The sequence below is a fragment of the Bidens hawaiensis genome, unplaced genomic scaffold (assembly GCF_021521415.1).
Source record: "Bidens hawaiensis isolate Kalapana, Puna unplaced genomic scaffold, B.hawaiensis_p1.1 tig00020931_1, whole genome shotgun sequence".
Classification (NCBI taxonomy): domain Eukaryota; kingdom Viridiplantae; phylum Streptophyta; class Magnoliopsida; order Asterales; family Asteraceae; genus Bidens; species Bidens hawaiensis.
In genome coordinates, this window is record NW_027493235.1 from 65537 (window position 1) to 83059 (window position 17523).

General features: G+C 42.0%; 1 protein-coding gene across 1 annotated transcript in view; it reads left to right on the plus strand.

Annotated features, from left to right (window-relative positions):
* The first annotated feature begins 351 nt into the window (after positions 1-351).
* The window catches only part of LOC143562343 (uncharacterized), a 36745-nt gene continuing 19573 nt past the window's right edge, over positions 352-17523 (plus strand). Inside the window, exons 1-3 of the mRNA XM_077050169.1 lie at positions 352-543; positions 650-837; positions 1725-1839. Of these exons, the coding sequence (XP_076906284.1) occupies positions 352-543; positions 650-837; positions 1725-1839 (495 nt within the window). The remainder of the gene's footprint in view (positions 544-649; positions 838-1724; positions 1840-17523) is intronic.

Below are 17523 nucleotides of genomic sequence, written 5' to 3' on the forward strand. Positions count from 1 at the left end.
GTGCTCGTGTTTCGAATATTATATCTTTAGACTAGTAACATATTTTGTTTATATTTCTAATATACAGTCGTTAGCCTATTAATGGTAAAGATATCACCTTAATTATTTAAAACTTGCAATTAATTATGTGTACAACGTTCATATTTTCAAAATGCTTTTCTTTGAAATAGTAACGTATTCTTGTTTGAATTTCAAAAATATAGTTGTTAGTTAACGTTAAAGATGTTAACTTATTTAAAGCAGCACTTTAGCTTATGTCCTCACCTCTGTTTATCTTCTTCCATAGTTCATTTTCCTTAACATAAGTTCCCGTTCATTTCTACTCTAATCATGCTTACACATTTCTCTTTAATGGGAATATGTGTTGTACTTGACAACTGTTTACTGTTGCCGGATGATCTTACACCTCCAAATGATCTATCTGTGGCCAATAAAGTCCCTAAAGAAAATTGCAATGTCATTCCTTTTCTTCTTTGGTTGTCCATTTCTGAAGAAAGTTTCACCAGCCAAGTGCTTCGGATATCAGGGACTGACATAATTCTGGTGATTTTTCTAAACTCTTTTTACTCCTGTACTCTTAATATTATATAGATGTTTGTGATGGTATTTAAATTTTAAATATATATGTTTGTGATAGTATATTATATAGAGGTTTGTATTGGTATTTAAATGGTACTGCAACTATTGTATACAGCCGTTGGAGGTCAATGGTAAAGGTTCTAATTCTTTGGCTGCTGGACGGGCTATGGGCGATGACCCGATGGAACAGATTAAGGCCCAGGGCATTCGTATGAAGCCCTCGGTAAACATTGATCTTGGTGCATGTGTTTTATGCAGGTAACACTTTTTATAATTTTGGGTCAAAGTTTAGGCCCACATTTTATGAATAGATGACGTGCTATGATGCTATGCTAGATATGATTATAAAAACTTTATTCTTACAATAGTTATTTGAATTTGTAAAATATGTATATTTCATAAGTTCTCTCTAATTATCAGTTTGGAAAGTTGTAAAATGGCTAAAAGCCCCTATTTTTAAAGCTTTGTCATACGAGTATTCATAGGTCCATGGACGTTTATGTCATTTTACAACTTTTGGCAAGTTTCTTTTTTTCTTTTTCCTATTTCCTGAATTGTATAATAGAAACAAATCGATACTTGGTGGCCTATAAAATTGTTCTTTCATTAGAGTGTGTAATATGTATGCATTATCACTTAATTCCTAAATTTTGGCATATTTTACCGTTACACAACCTAAAAAGTCAACTTTGTTTATGATGTTCAGGCCCAAATTAAAACACACAAGTATGTATATGCAGAGATAAAGTATATGTTGCAGAAAATATTAAAGAAAGAAGAAAGATGAAAGTATAGGTTGTCTTATTCAACAAGAGAACATGCCTTTATAATATAGGCAAATACATAACGTAAACAAAAGAACCATTCATCACCTAACACCACTTTCTCTTATTTGACCGGTTAAAACTAACCACTATTGACCAAGCCTTTTAACTCTAGTAACAATAAAATAAACAAAACAAAAGGCAACAAACTCTTTAAAACCTAACAAATAAACGTGGGTTAAACCCTTTATTCTAGCTTGACTTAATCCAACCACTACTTGACCCATTAACTACTGAACTTGACTGACTTGGCCCGTACTCGACCCGAAACATCCAACAGATGTATCATGAATGTTGACTAAAAAGTTTTGATGAATGCAGATGCCATGAGTTTAGCAAAATTGGTTTCAATGACCAGACAGTTATACTTTGTGATCAATGCGAAAAGGAATGTCATATCGGCTGTATGAGAGAACACAATATGGCTGATTTAAAGGTACTCATTAGTGTGTGATGGTATTTAAATTTCAAATATATATGTTTATGATAACATATAGATGCTTGTATTGGTATTTAAAATTTTAAACCCGTTACGATATTCATTTTGTTCATGGTTTTATGTAGGTACAGTGCTATGCATTTGACGGGACCCGAAACGTAAGTTCAGAAAAGGAAAAACGGTTGATTCCAGCAACTCTCGTTTAGAAGAAGATCATGACAGCCGCAAGGTATAGTAGAGTGTACGGCTGTTTGGTTGGATGGGGCACAGTGCATTAATTGTGTGCTGTTAGACATAGCCAGACTAGCGTTGTTGTCAACCGTGGCGTGGGCTAACTGCAAATAAGTGATTGTAGATATGAAGACAACTAATAGGAAAATTAATAGGAAAATCTGTGCGAGTTAGGCTTGTTGCATGTAGCCGATGTCTGTTGGTCTTTGAAAATGTTTAAATCCTTATGGTGTATGTTTGTGGTTTGAAGTATTATGTTGATTTATATGTTGGAATTTTGGGTATATTTGTGTGTGAATGAATGTCTTAAAAATGGAAGTGGTAAAACTTGTCCCACATCGGTTTGGGATCAAAGTGAAGAGTGGTTTATAAGGTGTAATATTTATCACTTATTAGAAGCTTTGTGATATGTTTAACTACAACTCCTACTCGTGTGCGGGGAGCGGGGCACCCAAAATTGGGTTTGTGGACTTAAATTCTTTGAGGCGGGCACGTCTTTGAGACAACCAGGACGAGATGCAGCATTATTACGGTTTCGTTTTAGACAAGTGATAAGTCCGGTTGTTTTCTATTTTATTATTTCCGGTTCTAAAACAAGAATACATTTTATTACTTATTAGAAGCTTTGTGATATGTTTTATACTACAACTCCTACTCGTGCGCAGGGAGCGGGGCACCCAAAATTGGGTTTGTGGACTTAAATTCTTTGAGGCGGGCACGTCTTTGAGACAACCAGGACTTAAATGCTTCAAACTCATGCGACTACCCACCGAGAAAACACACAGCTCTCTCATCATCTCCGCTGCAACATTATTACGGTTTCGTTTTAGACAAGTGATAAGTCCGGTTGTTTTCTATTTTATTATTTCCGGTTCTAACACAGGAATACCAACATTATATACATTTTGTTAACTTGTATAAAAGCTAATTTATAAATGTGGGTTTGATACAAACATATCACCAGTCAAATAGGAAAGTGAGCATGAGTTGATTTGGTTCATTTATTTCTGGACTTAAATTCTTTGAGGCGGGCACGTCTTTGAGACAACCAGGACTTAAATGCTTCAAACTCATGCGTGCCCGCACTTGTTTGAGACTACCCACCGAGAAAACACACAGCTCTCTCATCATCTCCTCTGCAGCATTATTACGGTTTCGTTTTAGACAAGTGATAAGTCCGGTTGTTTTCTATTTTATTATTTCCGGTTCTAACACAGGAATACCAACATTATATACATTTTGTTAACTTGTATAAAAGCTAATTTATAAATGTGGGTTTGATACAAACATATCACCAGTCAAATAGGAAAGTGAGCATGAGTTGATTTGGTTCATTTATTGGTTGAGATCGAACCTGTTACTTGTATTTTGGCTTTTTGGTGCAGCTGGCATAGATATTAAGGGATATGCGTAACATAGAAAACACGTGTTTGAATGAACAGACTTATGAATAATCAACAACTAAGCATCGAAAAAATGTGAGCAACTTTGTTCTGTGTTTTGGATCAAAATTTATAAATCTGAAACAAGAATGTGAAGAAAATACTATTGCGATGGTATGTCAAATATAGATGGAAAAAAAAAAAACTATTGCGATGGACAAATTAACTTCTCAATATTGTGAAACTGAATTTTACAATCACATTTTTTGGGATTTCTGAAACACCCGTATATTATGAATCGAAAATAATAAAGAGTTATCTATTAAGAAGTGTTTAAAAGAATTATCTACGCGTTTATTAGATAATAATGGGCTTGATTATGTGCTTAACCAAACCATAGTTATAAACAACCTACTTATATGTTATAACAAGCAGTCAAGCACACTAACAAAGGGACACATACAAATACTCATCTCCAAAATTTTTAAAAACTTGACATCTTACAGACATTTAAACTTGTGTTATTATCATCTCTAGCACTAGCATCAAATCCCTTCTTCAGTTGGTCTCAAATCCAACTCTATGGTGAATTTGAAAAGCTAAAAACCTTTATTTTTTCGTGAATCGATATAATCTGCCTAGTGCTATGTCCAAATTGTAATGAACAAAGTGGCATGAGTGTAGAAATAGATATGTTTTTGATAGAGCCTGCTTTGAGAGAGAGAGAGAGAGGAGGGGGGGGGCAAATATTTTTTTATAAAAACAAATATTTATAATCACTTAAATACCTATAACTAGTATGGGTAAGGAAGGTCGTCTCCATAGAGAATCAATGGTAAGTGCAAGTAGAACACATGACTAATTAATTATTATATTAGGCGGACAGACGATGTCAAGCAATTTTGAAAGATGGTTTTAATACAACACACGATTACTTTTAACTTCTGTAAACAATTATGAGAAAGGTGATTCACTTCAGGTTTTGGTAATGCACATGCGATAACAAACTAGTCACAGATTCTGTTAAATCAATTGTGCAGTAATTATTAAACCTAGCAATTTGGTTGTGATGACAAGCGAAACCCTATCTGAATTGTTGACACAACTAAGCATGATCTACCCAATTACCAATTTTATATTATGAAAACCAATTATGCTGCAATGACTAATGATTACTTGTTCAATAACATAAGAACTGATCCTAAATGTTGATGAACACAACCGAATAGTTATGCAAGTTTTGAAAATAAAAAACACAAACGGTTTAAACAATTGATTGTCAAAGCAAACAAGATCAATTAACAAATTCAGTCAAGTTCATAATCATTAAAGCTCATAGAATTTGATCAAAGTGAGTTTACACAAAACCCTAGCCTAAAGTGAACACAATGGTTTTAGCCTGACATCGGCATCATGAAGAATTCGTTTATCTGATGATGGACGGAAGCATGCGATGATTAGACGAACCGAGGGCTCCGGGATGATGCATATTCGTCCTAGGGTTCTTCTCTGGCTGCTGGAATGAATGATATCTCGAAAAGGGGCTCAAAACTGATTATATCAAATTAGGTTTAATTTTCCCGTTTTTAACTGGTTCGTGTAGGGCAAATTGTTGATGGCTTGGTCCTTCACGTATCGCGAAGGACAAAATAGTCGGGCTCACTTTTGGTTTACTTCGCGTAGCGGAAAGTCTTCACTCTCAATCCCTTCACGTAGTGCTAAGGATAAACATGGTAGGGAATTCTTTGGCATTTTCCTAATTTCTGGCATCGGGAAGCGTGCCATTCCAATTCCACTCTTCTTAGTCATCATTCTAACCTCGTAAATCACCCCGATACGCATCCTTAGTGTCCAATGACCTGAAACACTTAAACACGCTTGAAGTACCAATATTCACACTATATTTAAACTAAAACAATACAATTAATATAATAATACACACAACTAATACCCAACCATCGTATTATATGCATGTATCCTTAATGTTTAAACCCTTACTTAATTCATTTAAGCCATGTATATATTTGCACAACGCAAATCATAACCAATAAATAAGCCTATTTAAACATTTAATTCTTTTAAGCCCAATAAAATAATTTTACTTAATGCCAAATTTTGTCTCACCTTCAGTCAAAAAAAATAAAAAATGAACGATTCTTAGAGGCGGTCGTAGTTTTGGAAACCAACCTTACTCTCTGTGTACAATATCGAGTTTCTTGCATAATGATATAACTAATCTCATACCCTCTTTACCTCTTATGTGCTTCATGCTCTCTCACACTGTATCTTTCATATGCCTCGTACTTACTGATTTATAAGGGTCTTTGGTTGCCTTATATTACCCCGTCACTGGCCTAGTAACATTATTTTATTGGGTAGGTCCCAGCAGAGCCCAGTTGGACCCGCAACACTCACCTTAAACAGGGACGTCTGCGCAGAGACCAACTGGATCCGCAGGACCAACCATGCTCAGAGACGTGACGTCCTTACGCGCAGTACGCAAGCTGGTCCCGCAGGAAATGCCTCCCAATGGTGAAGGACTCCGCCTGTCCCCGAAGCCTCGGATACAAGCCATTAGGGAAGGCCACCCGCGCAGCATGGCTACACGCACAAGGCACTTAGCTCTCGATCATTCAGTGTCACCTGAAGGAATGAGCAAAGCCGGGAGCAATCCCGCACAGAGGCGGGAGGGGGAATACTCCCGCCCAAATAAGCCAGTCTGTATACTGAAGGATCTTTTACTGTACCTGACGAGGTATGGGCGAAAGATCTGATCAGGGATACGACAGCTCACTGATACAGTATGGCGAGCAGCATGCTCCTATACTGTGTCACTATTAGCCGCTGCCTACTCACCAACTACTGTCATACCACGTACGTAGCCGGCAGTTGGTGGAAAGGGAATAGTATACAGCAAGCCTGGTCACTATCAGCCGCTGCCTACCCACCAACTACCAGCAGGGCACGTGCGTAGGCTACTGTTGATGAACAGGAACACTGTTGCAGCCGGCCATACCTCCTTGGAAACCTACCTTCGGCTATAAATACCCCAAATGGTATGATCATCTCAACACATTACATTATCTTATATCATCATAATATACCTGATATCTGCTCTAGCAATCTCTTAATATATTTTTATATTTAAAGAGCACTCTAGTCTGATTCTCACGCCGGAGGGTGGTCACAAGGAGGAACCCCCCCTTCTCAGTGACGAGCTCACGGTGTCTGTTTTGCAGGTTATCAGAAGAACCATCTTCCTAGGGTCTAACCCCTCGTGGGAAACAGCTATCCAACCCCCCAGGTTACCAGTAATCTGTCTGGGGTCCGGTTAGTGTTTCTTCATTGGCGCCATCCGTGGGAAAAGCTAGAACTACAATTTTCTCCAGTTTTTTCAAACTTCTACAAAGATGGTTAGAGAAATTCCGGTAACCACAACCCCAGCTACTGGGGGAAATACCGGCAACACAGTTTTTACGAACACTACCCCGGCTACCGAAGCCGGGGCAAGTGAAGTAAATTTTACGAACACTACCCCACTTACCAAAGCTGGGGCAGGTGCAGTAAATGATCGACTACTGGGATCCACCGATACCCAATTTGAGAAACGAAGACTCCCCCGCCAGACTCTCGATGAAGTTAAGGCATGGGCGGAGGCACGACAAAAGGAATTCAGGCTGAGTTGGACGAACGCTTGCGTTCCGTGCAACAGGCCGACGAATTCGAATACTGGGAGGATGACTCGGAGGAATCCGACTCCGACGCGAACCCTCGCCATAGGGCAAAAGGGAAGCGTAGGGAAACGGAATCCCAACCGAAAAGGCATTTTGGACAAGCCTTCAAACCAAAAAGCACAGGTGGAAGTCCACGAGACTTCTCCAAAACGTTCAGACCAAACGTTGCGAATGCAGGAACGTCCAAGTTTGCAAGGGACATTGCGGAAGTAATCGCCCCAAAGAGTGCCAAACAAATGCCTAACATAGGCACATATGACGGTTTATCTGATCCTGACGATCATTTGAACAGGTTCATAGCGGGGGCAACCGTCAGCAATTGGACGGAACCCACGTGGTGCTACATGTTCCAAATGACGCTTGTTGGGGCTGCTAGAGCTTGGTTTGATCGTCTACCGGTCAACCACATCTACGACTGGGCAGACTTCCAACAGAAGTTAGCCAACACTTCAGCCAACAACGGAAGTATACCGAGGAGCAATGGACAATCCTCAAATGCATACGAGAGGAAGATGAATCTCTGCCAAACTTCATCACTCGCTTCAACTCAAAGAAGCTAAGTTTGGGCAATATCAGCGAAGATCTTGTTCGCGCTGCCTTCATCCAGGGCGCACATGACCCAGAGCTCATCCGCACCCTAACGGGTAAAGATGGCATGCCATCCACATGGGATGGCATCATGACAGCAGCAAAACGCTATGCGGAAACGGAGAAGCAACTGGGTAAAGATCTCCCACAGAGCACAAACCTCTACACCCAGAGGACGAGAGAGGACAACGTCCTCACCGCCCGACTAAATAAAAAACGAAAGCTAGGCATTTGGCAGTCAAGGGTAAACTTTGACACCTCATCCGGCTTGCAACATCGGTTGGGCGGAAGGGATAATGTACAGTCGCACCGAAACTCCAGATGGACGCCACTCACCAAAAGCGTCACTGAGATATTCGCCACTGAAGAGCTCCCATGGCCAAAACCTCCAATAATCCGACATCGTCACGATGCTGATCGGAGCAAATACTGTGACTTCCACAAGACAAAAGGCCACAACACTGAAGAATGCATAGACGTAAAGGACATGGTCGAAGCATTTGTCAGGGATGGGACGCTCGCGCACCTAGTGGCCCAATAAAGGCTGAGCAGGCGGATGCGTGTAGAACCCCAGCTGGGGAAAACACGAATAAAAATTCCAGCTTCAATGTTGAAACTACATGCTGCGTAAAGAACGAGATCCCGAACCAGGTGCGTATCGGCTCGATGGCACTCCCATCCCAACAACATGGGAGTTCATTTACACAGTTTGCATGTAATCAATTCCAATTTGTAAAGAAAAGGCCAAGAGCCACTTCTAATGGAAATGATTCTCTTTAGAACATCGAAGCTGATGATTTTACGTTTATACTTTTATGAACACTAATATGCCGGTTTTCACCGCATAATTACGTGAAAAGTCGTTGCGTGGGGAAGGCGGCAAAATCCGCATAAACCCAAAAAACGACAAAACCTTCACGCAGGTCAGTTGAAGGGGAAAAGTTCAGCCATCCCAATAATGAAAGTGCCGGTCTATCCGCACGAATCATAATGAGGAAACTGAACAATAACCTATTAACAACCGCGCGTCGAACGGTTAAACTATGCAACACTGGTGACGGCATTCACATTACATGAAGTCGTTGCGTGGGAAGGCGGTCCTACCCGCACGAACCCAAAAACGTGACAAACCTTCACGCAGGTCAGTCATTGGTAAACATTGTCTATCCCACTAAATGAGAGTGCCGGTCTTAACCGCACAAATCATGAAAGGAAACCAAACCTATTGACAACCGTGCGTTGAACGGTTAATCTAAACTTAAAAAAAAAAAAGGATGAGAAAAACCTACACGCAGGTCAGATATGGGTAAAGTTTTGCCATCCTGCTAAGTGCAAGTGACGGTTCTACCCGCACAATCACGAAAGAGGAAGCAAGACTTCCTGTTATCAACCACGTTCAAAGGTTAACTTATCCTCAAAAGATGAGGAAAACCTACACGCAGGTCAGATATAGGTTTAAAGTTAAGCCATCCTACTAAGTGCAAGTGACGGTCCTATCCGCACAATCACGAAAGAGGAAGCGAAACTTTAATCCATTATCAACCACGTTCAAAGGTTAACTTATCCTAATGCCTTAGAAATTTCGAAGAAAGATAAGGAAAACCTACACGCAGGTCAGATGAAGGTTAAAGTTTAGCCATCCTACCAAGTGCAAGTGACGGTTCTACCCGCACAATCACGAAGGAGGAAGCGAAACTTTAACCCATTATCAACCACGTTCAAAGGTTAACTTATTCCAAACACTTGGAAAATTGCTAATTTAAACTAAGTATGCAAGTCATAAGTTTATAAAGCAAGGAACCCAGAGAAGGAAATAACAATCTTAGCAAAAAGATTAATATTTCAATAATATATTACAAGAATGGCCGGGTAACTACCCGCCGAAAAGAAAAAAAAAATCAATACAAGCTAAAACTATCCTAGCAGTGGGAAGGGATCTTCAGGATCAGGCTTCAGGGCCACTTCCACTTGGACCAGCCCCATCGGTAGAGCGTGGCAGTTCGAGGAACGCTTTGAGGACAGCTAACCCATCATCAGCAGCAGCTACTTCGTCCACCTTCTCCATCACTGGATGCGGGAAGGCGGCGTATTGGTTCACTGCTTGGTCATAAATGGCTTCGGTATCCACATCGAACAAAGGGAAGTTGGAAGGCGGGACGCCTTTCTCAACAAACCCTAGACCAAGCAGGAAGCCGGCCTTTTCCCCATCCTCATGAGAAGCGTTGAGGGCTGCGCTCATAGCATCATCGTAAGAGGTCTCTGAAAAGACCCGACGCACAACCTACAAAGAAAATACAAGTATTAGAACCTTTTCTTACAAAAGAAAAGCGTGAAGATAAAGCTAAACATACCTGAGGCAACGCTTCTCGAAGAAGCCATTGGAGGGCAGCTTGAGCTTCGTTATGGGCGCGTTCGGCTTCGCTCTTGTTAAGGTTGGCAAGTAAAATTCCTTTGCGGCAGCCTCTTCGACGCCCTTAAGCTTCCACTCGGTGTGGTCAAGCACCCCCCTCTGGTCCAAGATTTCCTGGAGTTTCTTGGCATCTTCCATTGCCAAGGCATCATGAGCGCGTTGGAGAGCCTCTAATTTGGCCTTGAGCTCCTCATTCTCCACACGCAAAGGCTCAGCAACGGCTTCAGCCTTGGCAGCCCTCTCGGTTGCGTTTCGCGCAGTCTCCCTGGCCAGCCGAAGCTGTTCATTCACAGCTTGGGCAGCCTTGGAGCGGGCCTCGAGTCGCGCCTGAACTTCAACCTCGAGGGCTTTGAAGGCCTTCTCCTTGTCGGCGGCAGCGGCCGCCAGCTGTTGGTTCTCCTCCCGAAGAGCCCGCGTTTCAGATACTTCCTTTGCGCGAGCTGCTTTTAACTTGTCATTTTCACGACAAAGCAGCTCGACGCGTGGCTGCATCCGGGCCAGGAGAACCCGAAGCTCATTGGTTAGCCTACCCTCCTGGTAGCTAGCCATGGCTTCCCCCAACGCACCATGAGGAGCAGCGTGGCGAGCCCAGTCCACGCACTCCACAGGTGTGCGAAGGGTTGTTCCTCGGCGGATGTTCCATCGTGGAACATACACTTCATTGGAATCCGACACTGCAAAAGAAACAAAGGCAGTAAGGAAAAGATGATAAAAAACATAAGGGAAAAAGAAAGGAACCCTACGCACCTGTAGGGTCAATGACAGGCCGATAGCCTCCAAACCCATCACCTGAACCTAAAGGAAATCCATCCAACAGGTCAGGCAGACGGGAAGGTGGCAAAGATCGGCGGGAAGCCCTGCGCGTACCTGATGGTCCGGCCGTCGGGGCCGGTGGCGCGGGCATGGTGGCAGCCGTTGTGGTCGCCGCCGTGGTCGCCGCCTCGTAGTCAGCAGCAGCAGTAACCGCCGGCTCTGTGAAGGATGCTGTAAAAATCGCACTCACGGCCGGCGGTGACGTCATCCCGGCTGGAACAGCCTGCTCAGAGGGAGCAACTGAACCAGCGGAAGCAGGCGCAGGCACCTGGGTCGACGCCTCAGGTAGGCTGACCAAGCCTACCGTCATTGGCGGACGGGTACTCCTCTGCGCTTCACCTCGGAATGCGTCAACATCCACGCCTGCACAAAGAAGTGTTAGATAAATTTATAGTGATAAATCTACAAAGACAAAAATTATGATTGTACTTACGGGTTTTCTTGCGCCTGAACGTACGGACGGGCGGGGAGGAACCCGATGGAGCCGGCCTCTTGGTACCTGTCACCGTTGTCTTCGTTGGTTCTCCGGAGGTAACGGTCGTAGCCTCCGGAGCAGTGGTCTTCTCACCACCGGGGTTCCCCGCCACCTCTTCACTATCTGACTCCGAGTCAGATAGAACCACCGGATCAGCTGTGGAGGCCTTCTCCTTCCCTTTCCCGCCGGCAGCAGCCTTCTTCTTCCGCACCAACGGAGGAGCATCTGAGGATTCCTCAGAAGACAGGTCAGGAATTCCAGCAGCGGGTACAGCATTGAGAGATTGAGGAAAGAATATCGCCTTACCTGGCCGCCGGTGGCTCAGGATCTCGTGGCCCAGCGGATAGACCTCCACAAACCGATCCGCCGTTTGCTCCAGGATGGGCAACTCGCCCTCGTCCAGAGCACGAGTACCCATCCGCGCGGGACCGTCGGTTTCCCGCGGGTACAGAAGCGACTCCAAATTATTTCCCTCTGAAAGAAAAGAAACAGTTAGAAGACAAACTCGTATCAAAAAGAAAGACAAGACATACCATAGGGAATAGAGTTCAAACCGTATTCGAGAAGGATGGGAACCTGAGACGCATCCTTCCACACCCGGCTCATCCCTAACATGACCATCCCGGACTCCGCAAACCGGTAAACCGGAGATTGGACCCGGGATATCTTCGAAAACCATTCCGCCTCCTGGTAATTGGGGGCGTGAAGGCTCGGTATCGCTTGGCCATTTTTAAACTTCATGGCAAGGGGGATGGCGCGGGCAGAAATGTAGAAGAATTCCTGCTTCCACGCGCGAAGACTGCGCTCGGTGTCGCAAATCTTCAGACCCTTAATACGGGTCGTCAGGGTGTACCACCCCTGGATGCACCTCCAGGTATAGAAGGTCATCAGGCGGTCCACATGGGGCTCGATGCCCAAAATCCGGCACACCCACTCAAAATGGCGAATCTTGGCGATCGCCATGGGGTGCAGCTCGGTCAAATGAACACCGTGCCTCTCAAGGACACGGTAAACAAATTTTGTCAATGGGAATCTAAGATTCCCATAGACAAAAAATGCAGCATAAACCCCGATCTTGCCTCTGGGGGCATCGTACACGGTCTGGTGGGATTCAGGAAACTCTGGCTCGAGATGATCGAGCATGAACTTCCTGACAACATACCGATACTGATCGCCGGGCAGAGCACACTGGCACTCGCCAGCAGTACCCCTGTCGTCAGCTATAGCTTCAGCATCACGAGAAGACATCTTGCAGAGGAAGAAGAGAACGATTTCGAGAGAATGCTCGATTGAATAAAGGAGTATTCGCCGGAAATCGCCTTAAAGATGAAGAGAAGAGTGAAAAGTGTGGATTACAAAGAACCCTCCCCCCCTTTATATAATAATCGCAATTAATGCGGTGAATTTAATGCGGAGGAGAGAGAAATCGAATGTGCAATGAAACTATGACACGTGACAAAAAGCAAGCTGGCAACAGCTGTTGACAGGACGCGTGCCAGTAATTTCGCGGCCACGCGCCCGAAAAATCGCGCCCACGCGCCTGAAAAAGCGACTGGAATGACCATGTACTGTCACGTCACCATAACTTCCTGCACGTCCTGACACAGTCAGAAGAAACCGTCGCACGACGTTTCAGAGGTTTGGACTGTTCTTATCTTTTCACCAACTCTTCGAATTTCAAAATTCAAAATTCGAAAATATTAAAAAGTAAGCGGGAAAATACCCCTTACCCCTTGGCAAACAAGTAACCGTAAGACGGATGCGGGTACAGTGTAAAGGCAAAACCCTTCACATACCTAGCACCCGCAGGGAATTGAAGCCAAGTAAACCTTGGCGAACAAGTAACCATAAGACGGATGCGGGTACAGTGTAAAGGCAAAACCCTTCACATACCTAGCACCCGCAGGGAATTGAAGCCAAATATTCCTCGGCAACCAAGTAACTATAAGACAGGTGCGGGTACAGTGTAAAGGCAAAACCCTTCACATACCTAGCACCCGCAGGGAATTGACGCCATGAATACCTTGGAAGTAAAGTAACCGTAAGACGAGCGCTGGTACAGTGTTAAGGCAAAACCCTTCACATACCTAGCGCTCCGCTGGGAATTGAAACCAGGAAGGATCTTCTGGGCAATGCTTGCGGAAACGGAAATAACATCCCCGCATAGCAGGAACGTCGAGAACTACGTTGTTTGAAGCTCCAGAATGGAATTGGTGGTTTTAACATAATTGATCAATATGTTCAAAACTACCAAAACCTCATGGAAAATCCATACAACTGGGACTCAATGCTCCTGACTTGCGAGGAAGTTACAGACCTACCCGCATCATACCCAAAGACCAAGCAGGAAACTCGGGAATTTCTGCAAAGTGACAAGGACTTCCGCGGGAGGAATCCCCATGGAAAACCTTAAAAAACCCTTTTCAAAACCCTTTGCTTAAGTCCAAAAGTTCACCTTACTTTATTAAACACGCATGAGAAGAACATTGGACTGGGGGGACTTGAAGAGGTAGGTCCCAGCAGAGCCCAGTTGGACCCGCAACACTCACCTTAAACAGGGACGTCTGCGCAGAGACCAACTGGATCCGCAGGACCAACCATGCTCAGAGACGTGACGTCCTTACGCGCAGTACGCAAGCTGGTCCCGCAGGAAATGCCTCCCAATGGTGAAGGACTCCGCCTGTCCCCGCAGCCTCGGATACAAGCCATTAGGGAAGGCCACCCGCGCAGCATGGCTACACGCACAAGGCACTTAGCTCTCGATCATTCAGTGTCACCTGAAGGAATGAGCAAAGCCGGGAGCAATCCCGCACAGAGGCGGGAGGGGGAATACTCCCGCCCAAATAAGCCAGTCTGTATACTGAAGGATCTTTTACTGTACCTGACGAGGTATGGGCGAAAGATCTGATCAGGGATACGACAGCTCACTGATACAGTATGGCGAGCAGCATGCTCCTATACTGTGTCACTATTAGCCGCTGCCTACTCACCAACTACTGTCATACCACGTACGTAGCCGGCAGTTGGTGGAAAGGGAATAGTATACAGCAAGCCTGGTCACTATCAGCCGCTGCCTACCCACCAACTACCAGCAGGGCACGTGCGTAGGCTACTGTTGATGAACAGGAACACTGTTGCAGCCGGCCATACCTCCTTGGAAACCTACCTTCGGCTATAAATACCCCAAATGGTATGATCATCTCAACACATTACATTATCTTATATCATCATAATATACCTGATATCTGCTCTAGCAATCTCTTAATATATTTTTATATTTAAAGAGCACTCTAGTCTGATTCTCACGCCGGAGGGTGGTCACAAGGAGGAACCCCCCCTTCTCAGTGACGAGCTCACGGTGTCTGTTTTGCAGGTTATCAGAAGAACCATCTTCCTAGGGTCTAACCCCTCGTGGGAAACAGCTATCCAACCCCTAGGTTACCAGTAATCTGTCTGGGGTCCGGTTAGTGTTTCTTCAATGCTCTCTCACACTGTATCTTTCATATGCCTCGTACTTACTGATTTATGAGGGTCTTTGGTTGCCTTATATTACCCCGTCACTGGCCTAGTAACATGCATCCATGAATACACATATTGGTCTTTAGAGCATTCCAAGCTCATCTCTAAATTTAAATTTATGTGACGGGATTTTGCAAATTATAGAATGAGGTTGTGAATTGTTATGAGCAGAAGTGAAAGAAAAGTTAGTGATTTTTTAGTAAATTTGGGGATAGTTTGTTAGCCCATATTTATTTTTTAATATTTGTTGAAAATGGTTGTGAGTAGAGGAGGAAGAACCGTAATAACAAATGTATAAAATAAATTTTATTTAATTGAACAAGAGGAGAAAATGTAGTGATTTCTAATGTTATTATACAGATGGGGATGAGGGATGGGCAGGGAGTGCTCTTGTATCAAAGTTCTAAAATAATACGTTGAAGTATGATTAGCGGTAATGTTTCGAATATTATATATTATAGTCATTTTTAGTGTAATCAATTACTAGATTTTCCTTTCTCAAAACCAGTAAATATCTTAATCTTAAATATATATAAACGAAACCTTTAAAAGCTCTCTGTTTGCTTCCTACATCCTCTCAAGCCACCAGATTACTTTATTGCAAATGAAAGCTTCTCATGCATTTGACCATAATTCACGTGTATGGGTCTCACCAAACCTAGATAGCCCTTAAGCAGGTTATAACATCTCATTAAATTAAAAACTAATCCTATTAAATACTTGATATGAAAATCCTATAAAATAGGGATATATTAAAATTAATATCCCATCTTTTTTAACAAGATATTATCTATAATTAAGAAACAATGTTATAATAAAAATAAATAAATAAGCGGATCATGGGTCTTAGCAAACCCGGATAGCTTTTAAACCAGGCTATAACATCTTATTTATTTATAAAGAAAACTGAGCAATTACAACAATTAGGGAGCAAACTACAACAGAGTTGACGGCCAGGTACATATCGCCTTTCATATACAAACCGACGACGTTATAAAAACCTTCAATTGAAACTAACATCTTCATTTGGGGTATCAATTGGAGCAATTAATAATTAAAGGAGTAACCAAATGATTGAATTGAATTGATGGGAAGGTGTTTAACTGAAGGATTGAAGAACCCTAAACCTTGATCGATTATGTAATTGAAGAACTCAAGTGAATTGAAATTGAATAAGATCCATTAATTGAACTTGTACAAGATAGACATGGATTACCTGGAATCGATTGGAGAATAGACGGCGTGTGTCACGCACCATCGAGGAGTAATTTATTGGAGTGCCATCGTTGGTATAACTAAATAGAGATTGGAATTATTGATTTTTACCAACATTTAAGCGGTGTTTAATTGACGATGAAACCGACGAATGAATGTAGCAATTAATTAGTTAAAGAGGTCGCCGGAGGATGGTACAAGTGAAGGAATAAGGTCGTCTACCGGTGTATGTAATCAATTTTAGGGGCGTCTCCTTTAACAACGTCTAAAATATAGTTAAATTACTACTAGGTCCATCTAAATTGTTTTATATGTAATATATATATATATATATATATATATATATATATATATATATATATATATATATATATATATATTACAGCGGGTTTTTTTTAGAATGAAGGTTAACCAGGTTGCTCCTTTTCAAAATGGTGATCTCTCATTGATTTAAACCTATAAAGTTCGCGGGTTATGGGTATTACCCACGGGTCTCGGTACCCATATTAGAAAACGGGTTATAACCTTTCGTCTCTAGTTATCACCTACCCTTGTGTTGTTGAACCAAACCCTAACCTTCTCCATCCACCCGTCACCTCTACTCTTTCTCTCTTCCTTCCAAGTATAGACACATGTATATTTAACGGCAGACTCCATTATTCATTCTCAATCTCTCTGGCCACAATTCACACAGATAATTTTCAAAAAAAAAAAAAAGAAAAAAAAAAGAAAATATAAGAATAATAGCAAAAACAGAATTTTAAAAATATTTTTTTATTTTTAATGAAAAATAATTCTTTAAGAGTTTTTAAGTTTTCTCTTAATTCTCTTTCTATATATATATATATATATATATATGTCATATTTTGAATATATTTTCTATGAAACAATAAATTATTCTTGTTTGAATTCCTAAGTCCAAGTCACTCTAAACATACAGCCATTTGGCCTATAAACAGTAATGATATCAACTTATCTGAAACCAGCATTTAGTTATTTTTTGTACAACAGTCATATTTTAATTTTTTTTAATTTGAAATAGTAATTTTTTCAAGTTTGAAGTTCAAGCATATAACCGCTGGTTTGAAGTTAAGTTTAAGTTTATTAACTTATTCAACCATTAAATTTTGAATATTGTATCTTCGAAATAGTTACGTATTCTTGTTAGAATTCATAACATATAGTTGTTGGCCAATTAACGGTAAAGATACCAACTTATTTGAAAATTTTGATCAATTATATTTATATACAACCCATGTTTTGAATTGTATTTCTTTGAAAAGTAATGTAATCTAGTTTAATTTTAAACATATA